This window comes from Colossoma macropomum, unplaced genomic scaffold, assembly GCF_904425465.1.
Source record: "Colossoma macropomum unplaced genomic scaffold, Colossoma_macropomum, whole genome shotgun sequence".
In the NCBI taxonomy this organism is placed as follows: domain Eukaryota; kingdom Metazoa; phylum Chordata; class Actinopteri; order Characiformes; family Serrasalmidae; genus Colossoma; species Colossoma macropomum.
This window is the reverse complement of record NW_023494810.1, coordinates 8,536,892-8,554,703: the sequence shown is the minus strand read 5'-3', so window position 1 is coordinate 8,554,703 and position 17,812 is coordinate 8,536,892. Positions and strand designations below refer to the sequence as shown.

At 39.1% G+C, this 17,812-nt stretch overlaps 1 protein-coding gene across 1 annotated transcript in view; it reads right to left on the bottom strand.

Moving 5' to 3' along the window:
• LOC118799764 (metabotropic glutamate receptor 7) overlaps positions 1 to 17,812 on the bottom strand; it is a 304,760-nt gene that overhangs the window by 93,837 nt on the left and 193,111 nt on the right. The window contains exon 6 of the mRNA XM_036559794.1: positions 5,596 to 5,796. Within this exon, the coding sequence (XP_036415687.1) occupies positions 5,596 to 5,796 (201 nt within the window). The remainder of the gene's footprint in view (positions 1 to 5,595; positions 5,797 to 17,812) is intronic.

The window sequence follows — 17,812 nt, the reverse complement described above, 5'->3', positions numbered from 1 at the left end:
CCTGGTGGACACCGGTGGTGAGGGAGGCTGTCAAGCTGAAGAAAGAGGCCTTTAGGGACTGGATGGCCTGGAGGACTCCCAGCTCAGCAGATGGGCAAAAAGGCGGCAGTGGCGGCATTGGCTGAAGCAAAATCCATATTATGATTGTATGTGTGTACAGCTGTTCTGTACTGGCTGGCGTTTTTAAGTTATGCTAAGAAATAGCTAAAATTACCACTTGGCAAAGTTTTGGTGGCATTATGGCTGTTTTGGTAGTGACAAAATGGAACGTTCAGTAATTTATTTTTTATTTATTTTTATTTTTTACCCTCGTAAATTATGTTTCATTGTATGTCAGCACCATATTCCATCATAAAGTTGATTCAAATATTAAAACATCCACCTGGGTGTGCTGCATGTGTTGTTTATGCATGGCTGCCATGTTCCGGTATTCTCTCTGGGCCTGGATTAATCATTAGTCATAAACAATGCACAGGTAGAGTTCTGCCTCAGCAAACAACATTATGACTGTCAAGATGCATTCAATACGCAATGCATTTGCTGTTGCACATAATAGGAGATAGTTTACCAGGAGAGCAACTTCACAGGCAGTTGCACAGAAAATGCACACCTCTGAGAGTCTGATGTGTTCTTTGAAAGGAGTGCAGTGAGGTCTGCAGCAGAAAGCAGCGCTCCATACCAAACTGCTCTTAATTTCTTGTGGACCTGTTTTGATATTCGTCTATTGATTCCTTGCATAACAGAAAAGCTTTAAGCACAGCTCAGGGGAAGAAAGAGCACTGTCACATTTAGCTGGGTTTTGCTTAACGGAGACACGCAACTCAATATTTAATCATTAGCTCTTGCTGTAGAGCGGAGAGAATATAGATGCAAGATGCATGACGTCATCTAGAAGCAGCCAGAGCAAGTCAAAATCATTTAAATGAATCTGAGATGTTTTCCAGTTCACTCTTATTCTGGTGCAGAATTGACTGTATCAACATGTACAGCACTGGCTTGTTAGTGTGCTAAAACCATTAACTGTACACCAGCTAGGTGGCGCTACAAGGAGTTTCAGTAAACACTTACTATTAAGATCTGTTTTTTAACAGTTTATAAACTGTTAGCAAGCAATTTATAATGCTGTAATACAGGGGTTCCCAAGCTTTTGCAGCTTGCGGCCCACACAAACAATCACAAAAGCTTCTGTGGCAGCTACCAAGTACTGGGCGTCAGGCTGAAGAGAGCAAAGCTGCAAACGGGCTCAGTTCGATAGGTTTAGGTACACATTCACTATGTTAAATCTCCAAGTGTTGGTGTTGGGTTTAAAGCTTTTTCAGTTCTCATGCACATAAAGCTCAGTGCGTGCCTACCCACTGCTGTGTTTTCTTCATTTCAGTTTATGTTTGGTTCTCTTGGATTTCTCAGTCTGAGGTACAGTGGCCGTTTCACCTGTAGATGTTCCAGCCTCAGGATCTTTCCTTTTGAAAGACCCTTTCAACCCTTACTTATCCATAATGGATGAGTTCAATATAACTGAAATGTGAAATGTTTTTCATTTACCTGCACTGAGAATATAAGTACAAGTAGTTAGGATTTTGCCTGAAAAATCAAAGAGTTATAAATCGCTGCTGTCAGAACAAAACCTCATATCTCCAATTTTGTCATTTTTCAGTTTTTGACCCAATACGAAAATGCATGTTGTTCTTTACATTGTGTGTAAATTTCATGATGAATGGACCAAAAGAAACGGCCCAGAACGACTTGGACAAAATTCGGGTTCCATTGACATTAAAAGCAAAGTATGTTTTTTCCTTCTCCTGTAAAGTTACCATTTTGGAGATACAAGGTTTTCTTCCGACAACAGAGAAATACATCTAAATATAAGCTTGTATTTTTGCTGATAAACAACATTTTTCTTTTTTAAAATTTTGTTTAGTTAAATGTCTTTATTGTAACAAATTTTAGTGGTTTAAAAACAAAAAAAACAAAACAAAACAAAAAACAAAAGATGGCCAATGGGCCCCTAGCAGTACCACCTAGGCTGAACCAGCACAGGTTGAAAAACACTGCACTAATAATTACAATCATAATGTTTGTAAGCAAATTAGAAATGTGTTATAAATGTATTTATATGACATGTTAATACATTATTACATGTCTGTTGACTCATTGTTAATTATTTGCAATCTTTCAGTGTTAGGAATACTCTAACTGAAATGTCTTTTTTGTGATATGATAATCAAGAGGTATGAACAGGTAATAAGTATTTATATTCACACTGAACAGACATGGCAGTAAATGCTAGTAAATGGTCCCATTTCATGAACTGCAGACACTTGGGCACTAATTTTAAAGTAACTTAAAATACAATTTATAACAATGTTTAGGTTAATTATAGTATTGTGTTGCCTTTTTCTGAAGTCTCAGAGAAAATGTCCATCTTTAACAGTTTATAACTTGTCTAATATATAAGTATATAACTTGTATAATATATGTTATTTATAAGCTCTTACTGAGGCTAAGAGTGAGGAAGTGGTTATTAATAATGAATAATATTGGTCTTTAATGTAGCTATTTTTTAAGGTATTTCCAGGTCATCTTATTGATAATTAAGAATGAAAAGTTCCACTTTAGTTTTGGTCTGTCATATTAATTAATAAAGATCTTTCACATGCATTCCATCAAGTGCACACTTTTTAAAAATCATTTTTAAACAGCTCCACCTTTAATAATCTCAGTGATCAAATGACTGGCTTTAGGCATTTCCTACTGAACACGTTATATAAACTCGTTTGACTAACATTGTTAAAAGTTGATGAATGTTATCTTCAGGTACTTTTCAGTCTTCAACTCACTTGACTTACTGATAAATACTCTGTGCTTGTGTTACAGCCATCAGCAATTTATTATAACACTTTCAACCCCAGTGGTCTATAATTCAGAGAAAGATTAGTGGTCAGTTGTTTATGAGCTCTGATTCACAGGACATGCAAACACAACTTGAATGTGGACACTTGTAACTGAAATGTGACCACTTTGCTAGCATTTACTAACATGGTCTGGTCACTGTGAATTCGGATAAGTATTGTCTGTTCATACTCCTTCATTATCATGTCATATAAAGGCATTTCAAATATGCTTGTAACTGAAAGATTACATCTAATAAACACTTAACTCATAATAGTAATTTACAGAAATCTTATTAATACATCATATAAGTACATTTATACTACATTTCTTAGCTTATTTACAGACGATATGTTTCTATTTATTAGGTCATTATTAATTGCTAGCAAATACTTTATAAATAGTTGAAAAGCAGGCCTTAAATTAATGTTACTGGCATTTCTAATAAAGACTGTATTGCCTGTTTATTCCTTACTGGCAACATAAACTCCACATGTTTCAATCTATCTACATGTTCAATCTACTAATCTATTGTTTTAATATGATGTCGGGTCAAATGTTCACCCTGATAACACGTCCTCATCGGCACACACACATCAAAGACATGTTTGCCCTTTGATCATTCAGCACCCTCCTGTAAAAATATGACTATTATCTGCATATCTAATTAGGAAGTATTAATGTCTCATTTTGAAAAGTTTTGACTTCTTCTTTTTCCAAATCCCTTTGGTTTATGAGATTATGAATATATATTTATATGACTACAACTTTTTTAAATAGGCATTCATAAAAAGGGGAGGTTGTCGATGCATTCTGGAGCTTCGCTCTGCTTTGACTTTTGTTTTCTCTCCCCCAAAACCCCCAAGTAGCAAGAGGCAACAGAAGCTACATGAGAGAGAAATCTTAATGAAGTGGACGTAAGGAATGGAGAGCATCTACGTACGGCTATGGATGAGTGACGACAATTACATTAATCATATACGATTTGACGCGTTTATAAACACACCAATTACTAATTAATTAGCATCTCATGAAGGACTGTTTTAGGGGTTGAACTGGTGCTTTTTCTAGGAAATGAAGGCACGCTAGGTGATTGCTTTTGATCCTTTCTTCTTTGTTTATTAGTGTGGGCTAATGCAGAAAACGTATGTTGTGCAGCACTGCCAGCTAAACAAGTGGCCCCTTATGATGACATACATTGTTGTTGTTCTGCTTACTCCACTGCAGCACGGCCCACTCACAACAATCAGGGTGTTAGTGTAGAATTTTACAGTAATTATAGAGTGCATGTGAACGGTAGCTGGGACTTGCCATCAAGGATAATACTTCAGTGACCGATTTGGTTGAAAGCAATCTAATGTTTGCTGGTTAGGTCTTCTCACATCATATTTTGTACATTCAATTATATTTACAGTACTAAGCTAAAGCTTTCAGTGTCAGGAAGAACATATATGTAACAGAATACATAAAATGTGAATGTGAATACACTGCAGCTAGATTCCTCTCACAAGAATTATGGGGGATGCCAACAATCGTGGCACACGTAGCTTTGAGAAAAATATTTATTTTGTGATAAGATTTAGGCTTTTTTCTTCAAATACAACTTTGATTTTTTAAAATATTTTGAATAAAAGATCAGAAGTATAATCAATAAGGAATGTTTTTTACAGCAAGTTTTGCTCATGATTGCCAGGGGTGCCAATATTTGTGGAGGGCACTGCATTATCTGCCTTATAAGGGGTGGTCTCTGAGTTTTGCACAGTCCTGTGCATGTACAGTATATATGGTGAGTGGGTGTGTGTGGCTGGAGGAGTGTTAAGGGAGCTTTAACCCACATTAATCTTTAAGTCAGCAAAATGGTCAGCATGTGGTTTTTAAGGGCAGTGTCAAGACACCCTACTGGGTCCTGCAGAAGATAGATGGTGGTGCTGATCATAGAAGAAATGAATGAATAGAATGAAATGTGATTTTTCTACCAAACAAACACAAAAATACATGTGATGTTTAAACAATTACATGTGATACTCTCTTCTGGCTTCAGCCTCACAGCATGTGAGTGGCTCAGGCCACATGAATAAACCCAACAACTGCCATCTATTTTGGGTTTCATTTAATTTTATCAGACTTTAACAAGTCAGTGCTCCATATGTGAAAGCTTGGTACAGTAGTTGACTAGTCATTACATAGTGCTGATACACTAGGTGGTAGTGAGTTTAGCTATAAGCGCAGATTTTTTGCTCTGACTGAGTGTGTTCACTCTCTGACTCACCTGGCAGTCACTCTTTTTCACTGCCATGATATTGTAGAGGTGACAGTGAAGAATGAACAAGGAAATGCTGCAGTAAGCCCAGCTTTCGCTCATTTTTTTTGGAAAAATATACAACTTGCAGGATGTACTGAACTTGAACTTGCAAAACACAGCAGCGATTATGCCTCAACAGCTAAACCACGTCCTCTCTGAGCAGAGGAGGCACTGCCACAGTATCATTATGAATCAAATAGATTTGCTATCAGCCTTAATTCACCCCTAATGACAAGTGATGTTAGTATATATATAAAAACAAAAACTGCCTTAAGAATTTTGTACATACTTTTAAGTACAATAAATTATGTTTATGTTTATTATACTATACCAATACATATCCTTTTAAGGATAAATAAAGTTTATCTTATCTGTCCCTAGAGGAGGGTTTTCCATTCACTCACCGTTAAAGTTGACGTTGCGGATGTACTTGAGCAGTTTCTTTCCGCCGGCCACTTCCATCTCCGGGCACACGCCCGAGTGCTCTGGACACAGGTCTTTCTGCATGTTGTGCAGCGCGTGGGCCATGGCGTACACAGCGTCGATCACAAACTGCACCTTCCCCTCCTGCTCGTACTTAGAGTCCGTCCCTATGCGCTCCTGGCCTGAGAGATAGCAAGAAAAACACAAGAAGTGCTGCTTATTTATGCAAAACAGTCTCAGAGTTCAAGCACTGAGTCATTCTTCAAACACTGCAGATGCAGGAAAGAAAGTAATGTCCCAAACTTTTGTCTCAGAAGAACTTTAAGTGGTGGAAATGTGACAGTTTTTACAAATTAAAATCTACCTAAGTTTTCTGACTTGTGAGATTTACATGGAATGTTGTTGATCTTTACAGCAGACGTTTACTTTCATGTACAGCAAATGTCACAACAGTACAGCCAAATCCAGTAAACTACTTAGCTAGGTATGGAAATGGATTGAATTTTGAAAAGAACTGTGAACGACTCTTTGTTTTGCTTTCCTAATTTCCTGATTCAAATGGAACCTTTTCTTGAGAATCACCACAACTCAACAAATGAACTTGTGATGATAAAGCATACTGTGATCATATGTGTGGTTAAAATGAAAACCAAACAAGCCTGCATTTAGAAACTATAATAATAAACTACTAAGGGTATCAAATTTGAGCCTTTTTGAAATTTTGCAGCATTGACAACACTTTGAGCTTAAAGTAAAGTGCAAATGTATGAAGCATCTCCAAGTAGGAGCTTTAATCAGGCCTGAAAGTTTGACCCAAACCTGGATATAACCTGAGAATTTTCTGTCTGAACCCGACCTGAATATGACAAAATTCTGTCCAAACTCATCATGTTTTCATCCCAAAACTGACCAAGTATAACAAAATTCAGTCTGGAAGCAAAAAGAAAAATCAAAGCAGGGGAAATGCTGTTAAAAGTGGGAGATGTGCTGTGAGCCCGTCATATATGTGGAAAATGACTGACCAAATTTGTCAGAATCTAACACGAGCAGACGGGTCCTGTAGGGTTCGGACAAACTCCAACTCCAATCACGGATTAGAGCTCATCTCTCTTTATAATTGTATTCAATAGGGTACAGATTTCACTGGTCCCAGCTCAGCACTCCTCCTCCAAGGCGTCTGACATATGCAGTATTACCTCAGGTAATACATGATTTAAAGCAGAGAAGTCACAGTGCTGAGAAGTCACAGCAGGTTTGGACTATTATCTTTAACTCGATCTAGAAGAACTACCAGAATTACTGAGGCTTATCCAGACTTAATTGAAATGCCTTTAATCTTCCCTAGTTGCACTCTTCTCTTCACCCAGGGCTTTCAAACACCACTTATACTAATAGAGAGGAAACTGGGTTATTCACAAAAGCCAGCACAGTTTTTACAATGACTTAATTATTATGTCTTTTGATATTCGTTCAGGTCAGCCATCCATATCACAGGGTGCCAACAATGGAAGAAAAACGCACATTCTTGTATTTTACAGATTAGATTAAAATGGTCTTCCCATAATCAGCTCTACATACTTCTAAGGCTAGTTCATGCCTTTATTAAATTAAGTGCATAAACAGAGATGACATCATTCAGTAAAAGCTGGATCAGATATTATAGGCAAAAAGAACAAACCCAAAGCCATTTTAAATACTCTAACTTTCACACTTTTGCACAAAATGTAGTATTTATGAATAAGTGTTGATGATTTTGTTTGTCATGTTGTTGGCTATGTATCTCATCCTTTAGGGTAGTAGAGTATTTGAGCACTTTAAGCACGGTAAGTTTAGATGGCGATCATAAGTGAAGCACCTCAGTTGAAAACACCTAATTTTAAAGCTAATTTCTTTTTTTACTAAACAATATCAGATCAATATCCAGCAGTAGGGGTGAAAACAAAAAAGAAAATAGAGACGTTTATCATCTATGTGAATACCAGTTTAAATTTAACCGATTGGGTCGCTGATGCTTGGCCAAAATTATGCTCCATAATCCATAATCAAATGTATATTATTTTTTTATTGCTTATCTCTCGTTATTTACAGCAGCTCACAGTGCAAGAATGATATGAGTGAAATGTTAAAGCAGCAGGTTGTGCAGACAGTATAGCGAAAATGTGCACTGGGAAAAAAGTGCTCTGGTGTTGAATTCTCTCATGAATTAGCGCCGTTAAGTGTTTGGTGTGGACCAAAATACGGGTGGAGTCACACATCAAAACCAAACTAAAGACTGGTCCACACCATCCAAGGCAGGTCTGAAAGCTCCTCCATCTGAAATGGAGATTCTGATCAGCTCTGCTGCTGAGTTTTACTGTGTCAGCTGTTCATGCTGGTCTCATGTGCGTGTCCTGAACTTAAAAAGTGGTGGGGCGTCACCCCAGTACTGTGAAAAGTGGTGGGTCAAATGCCCGCTCACCACTGTAGGTTCTGGCGGCCCTGTCCAGCAGAGATCTTGAGTCGCTTGGATGCAAGTTTTGAGTCTTTCAAAGAGAATTTCAGTTTAGTCTCATTATTAGTTGCAGAAATTGCATTGCACAAAACTAAACCCCTACTAGAAGCTGCCATCTTTGACACTCCTTTAAATAATGAAGCTTCCATTGAATAAAAACCTTCAGTAACTTCAGAACTGAAATGCTACATGCAGTATATGGGATGTCCAAAAGAAAAAGGCAAAATAACTTGAAATGCTCAGTCAGTTTGTAGTTTGTAAAGCAAGTATGTTAGCTAGCCAGTGTAATAGCTAATCCAGTCAAAGTTTTATGAGATGTGATCTGTAACTTAGCTAAAACTTCAGCTAGATTGGCTGAAAACTAACTAAATTAGCGAGTGCACACTGTATTGCCTCTTTCTTTCCCAACAGTATTTCTCGCATGTGGCACTTTATTCTGGCCATTAGACTGAAGGTTTTCTGTAATGAAAAGCTAATATTTTTGAAGCTATATTGAACCTGATGCTACTGTGAGCTGCAGGAGGACACTGCAGTAATGACCGTAGCAAAACCAATAGGCAAAGCTGCACACAACAAGGTTGAAAACTTTACTGTATCAAGGTTGGCACTCATTTAAATCAGTTTTGTTTTTTCTAAGGCTGGAATTTCATGAGCATTTTGTCTCAAGTCAGTCAACAAGCGATATCTCTGGTTCCAGTTCTGGCCGATACTCAGGGGCTTGGTAAGCAGTACTGGTCCTGGAAAAGAAAAAGTGGTATCGTGGCATCTAAAGCCTTCCCTCACATCTTTTCAATCCATTTTTAATGAAAATGGTGAAAACTCAACTTTGCCCTGAGACTGTACAGGCTTATGAGGTGCTGCCATGTCTTCTCATAAAAGAAGAGAAAGGAGACGGGGACCCTGCTGTCTTCTTGTCCTGAGGAGATCCTGGCCAATTGCATCCTTAGGGAGCTCAGACCAAGACTGCCCATGGCACAGCTGGGCCTTGAATCTGATTCCCAGCTGTGGAGTGTACCTTTGCTCCCAGGGGGAATGCTGGAGGAGTTCTTAAAAGCCAAACAAACAGGAGTTCAGTGGTAAACTTTCCTCCTCTAACTGGAAAGGTCTCATGGATTGTGATGAACATACTACACAATTAGAAAATCAACATAGGATGTTTAATAGCAGGTATTACCTTCATGTATAAAAAGTGGTTGACAAGAATATATTCTCTGAAATGGTCACTTCACAGGAGAAGTGAAAATCATTCTTATTTTTAACTGCAATCTCTTTCTATAGGGCCCCCTAGTGGCCAGTCCACAGGTGCAATAGAAATATAATCAAATCAAATAGTTATTCTTGTAACTTTGTTAAGCAGCGTATTATGGCTACTATGAAAAAGGGTTATATGCTAATGTAAACAGATTTCATTCCAAGTAATTTTGGACCATTCCTATTGATGCATTCATTATGAAATGATGGCCTAACATAATGGGGAGCTGGCATTTTCAAATGGTATTAAAAATGAAATAACAAAAACAAAGGAGGGTTTTGATACGACGTGATGAAAGAGCACTCAGCTAAACAGATTTGGCAAAACGGCCTTGTCTTGTTGCTGGTATATGCCAATTTTCTACTCATGACTGAGATTCACTTGCTAAAATATTTGTTTCGGACAACAATTCTGACTGTTGGGCTCAACTTTTGGAGGCAAGGAACAAAACCTCACATCTCCAAAATAGTAACTTTACAGGAGAAGAAAAAAACATACTTTAGTTCTAATGTAAGTCAATGGAACCAGACTTTTTTCCTAGTAATTTTGGACCATTTCTTTTCATCCATTCATCATGAAATTTACACACAAAGTGAAGGGCCATAGGCAAGTTCAAATTATGTCAAAAACTGAAAAATGACAAGAATAAAGATACAAGGTTTTGTTTCAGCGATGTGGTATATGCATGTAACTATAAGCATTGTTAACAAAGTAAAGTAACCAATACAGATTCAAAGCAACCTAGAAATCTTCCATCTTAAGTACAGATTTTCCCCCCTAACCAACAGTTTACTTCGGGTTTTGTAAATCTACATGTTTACATCAGATGCAACACAACAAGGGACCTCCAAAGCAGCATATTATGGCTACGATGAAAAAGGGTTATATGCTAATGTAAACAGATTTCATTCCAAGTAATTATGGACCATTTCTATTGATGCATTCATTATGAAATGATGGCCTAACATAATGGGAAGCTGGCATTTTCAAATGGTATTAAAAATGAAATAACAAAAACAAAGGAGGGTTTTGACACGACAGTGATGAAAGAGCACTCAGCTAAACAGATTTGGCGAAACCGTCTTGTCTTGTTGCTGGTATATGCCAATTTTTCTACTCATGACTGAGATTCACTTACTAAAATATTTCTTTCTGATAATCATTCTGACTGTTGGGCTCAACTTTTGAAGACAAGGTATTTATGCATATGGTAACTATATGCATTGTTAACAAGTAATGTAACCAATAAAGATTCAAAACGATCAAGAAATCTTCCATCTTAAGTACAGATTTTTCCCCCTAACCAACAGTTTAATCTGGGGGAGAAAAGGACATCTCTGTCAAGCTTTTCCCTCTCTCTTGCACGCAGCTTCTCTTCAGGGACACCGAGAAACTTCTGCAATTTTCTCTCCAATCTCCCTCGAATTAGCAGCAATGTTCTCATGCTTTGACACTGCTTGCCCCTCCGAAGTCTCACTCGTCTCCTCAGGGAGTCTCTCCCGTCGGCCCACAGTAAGAGGGTTTTCCCTTAAGTGCTCGCCAGCCAACTTAATCAGTGCGCCTCTGCTCAGCGGACTGTCGTTGCGAGGCTATCGAAGGGGAAGGTTAAGTCCCGTGGCGAATCACGAGCTGAGCCGGATCCTGGTGACCACGTCAATCCAAGCACATTTATTTTTTGAGAGGGACCTCTGGTCAGGCAAGTGCAGTGGCCTAGACATGAAAGATGCCAGCAGGAAGAGGATCCAGTAGGTGAGTCACTAGCCACTGGTAGGGTGGGGAGTGGTGGAGGTGGAAGACTGGAAAAGTGTCAGTTTTTCTCAAAGAGTTGAAAGACCTTTTAAGTAAAATTGGCAAATGCCATGAGGGACAGGATTGTTCACTTTCATATCAATCTGCAAAACTTGGAATTTAGTTAAATATTACAGTAATGTGCAAGAGTCAGACGTTTATTTAATTTCCAGTCAGGTATTAAGTATAAGATATTCATTTCTCAGGGGAAAAAAGCAAAAAGCATACAGAATATAACAGAAAATTGTACCTCAACAAATTAATATAATATCACAGTTTTCAATATTTAGTGTGCCCAGCTTTTGCCTTTATTACAGCTCCCATTCCTTTCAGCAGACTTGATTTCAGTTCTTCAAGAAATCCGAGTGATATTTTTCCATAGTTCAGTCTTAGAAGTTGGTTGCTTTTTCTGCTTCTCATGATCCAAATAATCCCAAACACATTCAGTGATGTTGAGGTCTGGACTCTGGGGTGGTCAGTCCATTGTTTCCTTTTCTCAGTAAGAGCTTCTTGACAGCTACACATCCTTTCAGACCCATAGTGCTGAGTCGTCTTCTCACAGTGGAAGGATGGACAGAAACTCCTGTGGATGTTTTCAGATCTGAAGCAGCTTGATGTTTTCCTCTCTCTCAAAGATGAAAGCTAAGATGAAAGTTCAGTTTTTCTGATGGAGACAGTTTGGGTGGTCTACTATGTCTTGCACTGTTGTTAGGGGTCTCATTTTCTTTGTACTTCTACATTTTTCTCTGCTACATTTACGAAACTCCCGTATCTTCCCATATTTTCATTTGACCTTCTTCTTTCTTATGCGAGTGGATTATCTTCTACATCATTTCTTCTGTATGTAACTGTGTGTAAACTGTATGGCTGTTTACTGCTACTTGAACTGTAGATTTGGCCTAAATATCGTTTTAATTTTCAAACTATTGTTAATGAAGGAGCCTCTTTGCGTCAAAACAAGCAAGATATTGTCAATCAAGTTTTGCAATGAGTGTGTTTACACTTTTAGACAGTGTTATTGTGTGCAAAATGTACAAACTTAACAGAAAATATGATTTGATTTAACACACTGAAGACAAAGTAGGTAAACAATTTTACAGCACTGGGGATAAAGCTAAGGGCTACACATTTTATCCCCTTGTTGTGATGTCAGCACTAATTGGCCCTCAAATCAGGTGTTTTTTCAGGAGTGCAAGCCATCTTTGAACCAAAAGAGTTTATATATGTGCTTTTAACAATAGTTTTGAAAAATCAAAATCCTTACTTAGACAAACTGCACTTAATGCCAAGGATGACAGATGATGGTCTCAGTGGTGTAGCTAAATATACTTAAAGGATTAACAAATAGCTGTTATTGGAATTATGGAAGATATTTTTCTTAATAAATTGAAAATGTGTCAAATTCTAATTTCAAATGAAAGCAAGGAGCCAAACATTTAATGGAAAGTTTATGTATAAAAACTCTTCCTCTTATTGGTCATCTGTCTGATCGATTTCCGATGATGTACTCTGAAAGAAATATCTAGTATAATAATTAGAGATGCATGCAACAGCTGGATTCACCTGTGAAAAATATTGCGGAGCATCATCAACTTCAAAGACTGATGACCACAAGCAGGGATTTTAATTAAAAATAAAAAGATGCTTAAATGCAATTAATGCAACAAGGTAGCAAAGCGTGCTGTCTGTTCCAGAGATGACGCATGTGTTTATTAGGGAAAGTGTGCATTTGCAGAAAAAGCAGCCAGCTTTGAGACCTGCATATAGTACACTAACCAGCAAAATCAGAAACCAATAACCTAGTTCCATATGTCTCCATACCTTTTTAGAATTAGGTATGCAGCTGTGTTCAGCCACATTTCTAATCATGTTAAATAGTAACATCTGCCATCAATTAAAGTGATTCTGATTAACTCCAAATAATGTTCAGATGCTTTTCCGACACCTTGGCTGCATCCACAAAAAGCTTACAAAGCATGAATGGTGCCTCATTGTTGAAAAGTATCAATCATGAGAGGGGGAAGTCCCTCCAGAATGAATGAAAAGACAATGAGAAAACTGGTCAACACCAGAACAACACCATACCCACAGTGAAGCATGGTGGTGGCAGCATCATGCTTTGGGCCTGCTTTTCTTCAGTTGAAACTGGGGTTTAACTTAAGGTGGAGGGATCACGAACAGCTCCAAATGCCCATCGATTTTGGCACAAAACTTTCAGGCCTCTGCGAGAAAGCTGAAGATGAAGAGGAATTTCACCTCTCAGCACAACAACGAGCCAAAGCACACATCCAAATCAACAAATCAATAGCTTCACCAAAAGAAGATTCTGGAACGGCCCAGCCAGAGTCAGACCTGAATCCAATTAAAATTTGTGAGGTGGGGGCTCCCAAGTGGCGCAACCGTCTAAGCATTGGCCCTGTCATCAGGAGACTGTGAGTTCGGTCCCTGGTGATGCTACAGCCATCCGTAGCCGGGAGTTCGAGAGAGCACAATTGGCCTCACTCTCTCTGGGTGGGTGGGATGGCCCCTCCTTCTCCCCCCATCACTCAGCGCGATGCTAGTCAGCGCAGGCGTCTGTTAGCTGACGTAACAGATCTGGCGGTTGGTGCTTTCCTCCGAGCGCGTTCAGCTGTCCAGTGACGTTCGAAAAGAGCTCGAAAAGAAGCGGTGGCTGGTTTCACAGGTCTCGGAGGAAGCCTGTGTTAGCCTTCACTCTCCTAGCGTTGATAGCGTCGTGTGTGATTGGGGGAGTCCTAACTAGCGGGTGGAATTGGAGACGACTAAATTGGGGAGAAAACCGGGTAAAAATTGAAAAAAAAAAATGTGAGGTGACCTTAAGAAGGTTATGCACAGAAGACACTCTCGCAATTTGATAAATCTAGAACGTTTTTGCAGGGAAGAGCAGAAAATGTACCAGAATGTACCAAGCCGCCAGACTCCTAACCAAAACGACAGAGTGCTGTACACACTTGAAACAAGTGAATTCAATGCGTTACTTTTTCAGTGTAGTATAAATAGTATGTTAAATATATAAACACTATGTTTGTGGATGCAGGAAAAATGATGCAGTTACACCCCACACATGTTGAGGGAGAAAGAATCGTTGTTTAGAGGCTTTTAATGTTTTCTGAATAAATATATTCATGCAGTTCTCCCTGAATATCTACGAGCTATAAATAATGTTAGCGAATTCTCAACTACTTAGATTGAAACAGCACTAAAACACAAAAAGTACACAAAACACACACATGAAAAGAAATGTACACATCATTCGCATGTTGGAAGGTAAACAGCTGTTTAATCTACCTGAGGCAAAACCATAAGGCAAGGATAGACAGTATTATACAACACTCCTTCAGACTGTGTCCTTGAGGCAGTGCAGCTGTGCGTGGACTGTTTACACAAGGTCTGATCACTTTATTAATGTTTCTATGTTACATTTTAAAGATAAATTCCTCTTCACGGTTTTAAGTCTTGGTGAATAAAGCGTAAAAGTGGAGAATAGTGGTGGTTACTTCCGTTTGCGTATTCATATATATAACCCACTGCAATTGAAAGTGAATGTAATGTTCAGTAGCAGACATGCTAAGATGATAAGCTCATATTTAACTACTTAATACAAACACTATCCATTAATACAGAATATGGCAAGCAATATTTCAAACAAGCTTAGACATATAAAGCACTGTTTTAAAAGACAAATCATTCATGTTTTAGCCTAAAAAGTGTATCTGAACTTTCCTTTTATTACATCTTCCATTTTTTTCAGGAGACTCGTTTTTTTAGTTTCTCAAAGAAATCTGCAGGGATATTTTTCCACACCTCCAAAGTTCAGTCATAGAAGTTGATTGCAGTTTTTGCTTCTTACCATCTAAGTTGTCTAATTTACTTTTCTCAATGAGGCTTCTTGACAGCTACACATCCTTTCAGACTCAGCGCTGAACTCTCTTCTCACAGTGGAAGGATGGACAGAAACTCCAGTGGATTTTTTCTGATCTGACACAAAAGTGGAGCTTGATTTTCTCCTCTCTCTCAAAGATGAAAGCTTTAAGTCCTGTTAATCAATGGTGCTGTACCAGTGCAGTTATTAGGTAGGAAACTCCTGTGGTCTGCAGATGGTCTACTGTACAGAGTGTGTGTGTGCACGTGTGTATATGTATATACACACACACACACACACACACACACACACACACACACACACATACTCACCAAGCACAAACACTAGACTTATACTGGGTACTGCCTCCCTTTGCTCTCAAAACAGCCTCAATTCTTAATGACATGAATTCCACAAGATGTTGGAAACATTCCTTTGAGATTCTGGTCCATATTGACATGATTGCATCACGCAATTCCTGCAGATTTTCCATGTGTACTTTCACATGCTATGAATCTGCTGTTCTACATCCCAAATATGTTCTATTGGATTCAGATTCGGGGACTGAGAAGGCAACTGAAGAAAAATTGTCACATTCATGAAACCAGTTTGAGATGACTTTTGCTTTGACATGGTGCATTATCATGCTGAAAGAAGCCTTTAGAAGATGGCTAAATTGTGGTCAGGAATGGATGCATGTAGTCAGCAACAATGCTCAAATAGGCTGTAGCATTCAAGTGATGATTAATCAATAGGCTCAAAGTGTGAGCTGTTGACACAAGGCCGGATGGGTGCATGGATTCATGCTGTAGGGCCAAATTCTGACCCCACCATCTGTGTGCCTCAGCAGAAATCAAGATTGATCATACCAGGTTGCGTTTTTCCAGTCTTCAACTGTCCAGTTTTGGTGAGCCTGCATCCACTGCAGCCTCAGCTTTCTTGGCCCGCAGAAGTGAAACTCAACTTTTAGTTAGTTTGTGAAATTTATGTCCAGCTAGATCTGCCCCTGTCAACTGTAAGCGCTGTTATTCTGAAATGAAAGCATTTAGGAACAACAACAGCTCAGCCACGAAGTGGGGCCACCGAGTGCTGAAGCGCACAGTGCCTATCCTCTGTTTACTCACTAAAGAGCTCCAAATTGCCTCTGGAAGCAACGTCAGCAAAAGAACTGCACTTTAGGAACTTCATGAAATGGGTTTTCGTGGCCGAGTAGCTACACACAAGCCTAAGATCAAAATGCACAATGCTAAGTGTGGGGGAAATGTGGTGTAAAGCATGCCACACCTGGACTCTGGGGCAGTGGAAACGTGTTCTAAGGAGTGATAAATCACGCTTCTCTATCTGGCACTCTGATGGACGAGTCTGGGTTTGCCGAATGCCAGAAGAACGTTACCTGCCTGACTGCATTGTGCCAATTGTAAAGTTTGGTGGAGGAGGGATAATGCTATGGGGCTGTTTTTCAGGGGTTGGCCTAGACCCTTAGTTCCAGTGAAGAGAAGTCTTCCAACTTTTGTGGGAACAGTTTGGGGAAGGCCCTTTTCTGTTCCAGCATGACTGAGCCCCAGTGCACAAAGCAAGGTCCATAAAGGCATGGGTGAATGAGTTTGGTGTGGAAGAACTTGACTGGCCCTCACAGAGCCCTGACCTTAATCCCATCAAACACCTTTGGGGTGAACTAGAACGGGGATTGTGAGCCAGGCCCTTTCATCCAACATCAGTGTCTGACCTCACAAATACTCTTCTGGATGAATGGGCAGAAATTCCCACAGACACTCTCCAAAATCCTGTAAAAAAGCTTCCCAGAAGAGCGGAAGCCATAATAGCTGCAAAGGGGGACCAACTCCATATTAATGCCTATGGATGTTATAAAAGCTCCTGTAGGTGTAATGTGTAGGTGTCCCAATACTTTTGTCCATACAGTGTATTAGTGCAGTAAGTGCTTACTGGCTTTGGTCTCTAACATTTCTGCACAGTACCTGCATAAATGTGTAGGTGTGTGGTTGGAGTAGTGTCAAAGCAGTGTTAACACACAGTAATCTTTAAGTTAGCAGAATGGCCAGCATGGGGTTTTTAAGGACCGTGTCAGTCACTCTACAGGAGTCTGCTGAAGATAGCGGTGTCTTGTAAGAAGCTCAATACTTGAGGTCAGCCTTGTATTGAATACTGATGTTCGTGGCCATGCTGAAGGTCAGAATGACTATTAGTGGGAAAATTCTTGTCTTATCATGACAGGAATCGTTTTCACTTTTTCATTGGTAGAGTCCAATTAGTCCAGGCTGTCACTGAACAGGTTTTGCTAAAATGGGGACCAATTTGTAGACTTGAAACCGAACAGTGGCACCTGCAGCAAATGAAATGACAATGAACTGTGTACCTGCCCACTCATTTCATTGTCTTATTGCAAATAAAATTCAAATGGATATAATATGTTGTTAATTGGTCTACATTTACGTAATTTTGGGCAATTTGAAAATTGTTGATTGTCCTGAAACAGACTGCGGTGGGAGAGAGGCTGTAGTTTTAATGACTCTTGTTAAATTGTTCTTTACCCATCTGCTTTTTAGAGGTCTCAGGATGGCCTTGCTTTTCGCTCCCTACAGCAGAATCAACTAGTTTGTTCATTGTAGAAAATTCCTGCCAGGTGTTCCGGCTAATGGGAGTTTCTCTTACCAACTTGCATGAGTTTAACCTAATCTACATCAGCCATATGGCATTTGCTTTGCCATTCATTATTTTTTATCCAGAAACCAACTGTGTTGTTTTTCAACAGTGTACAGATGCAATGGG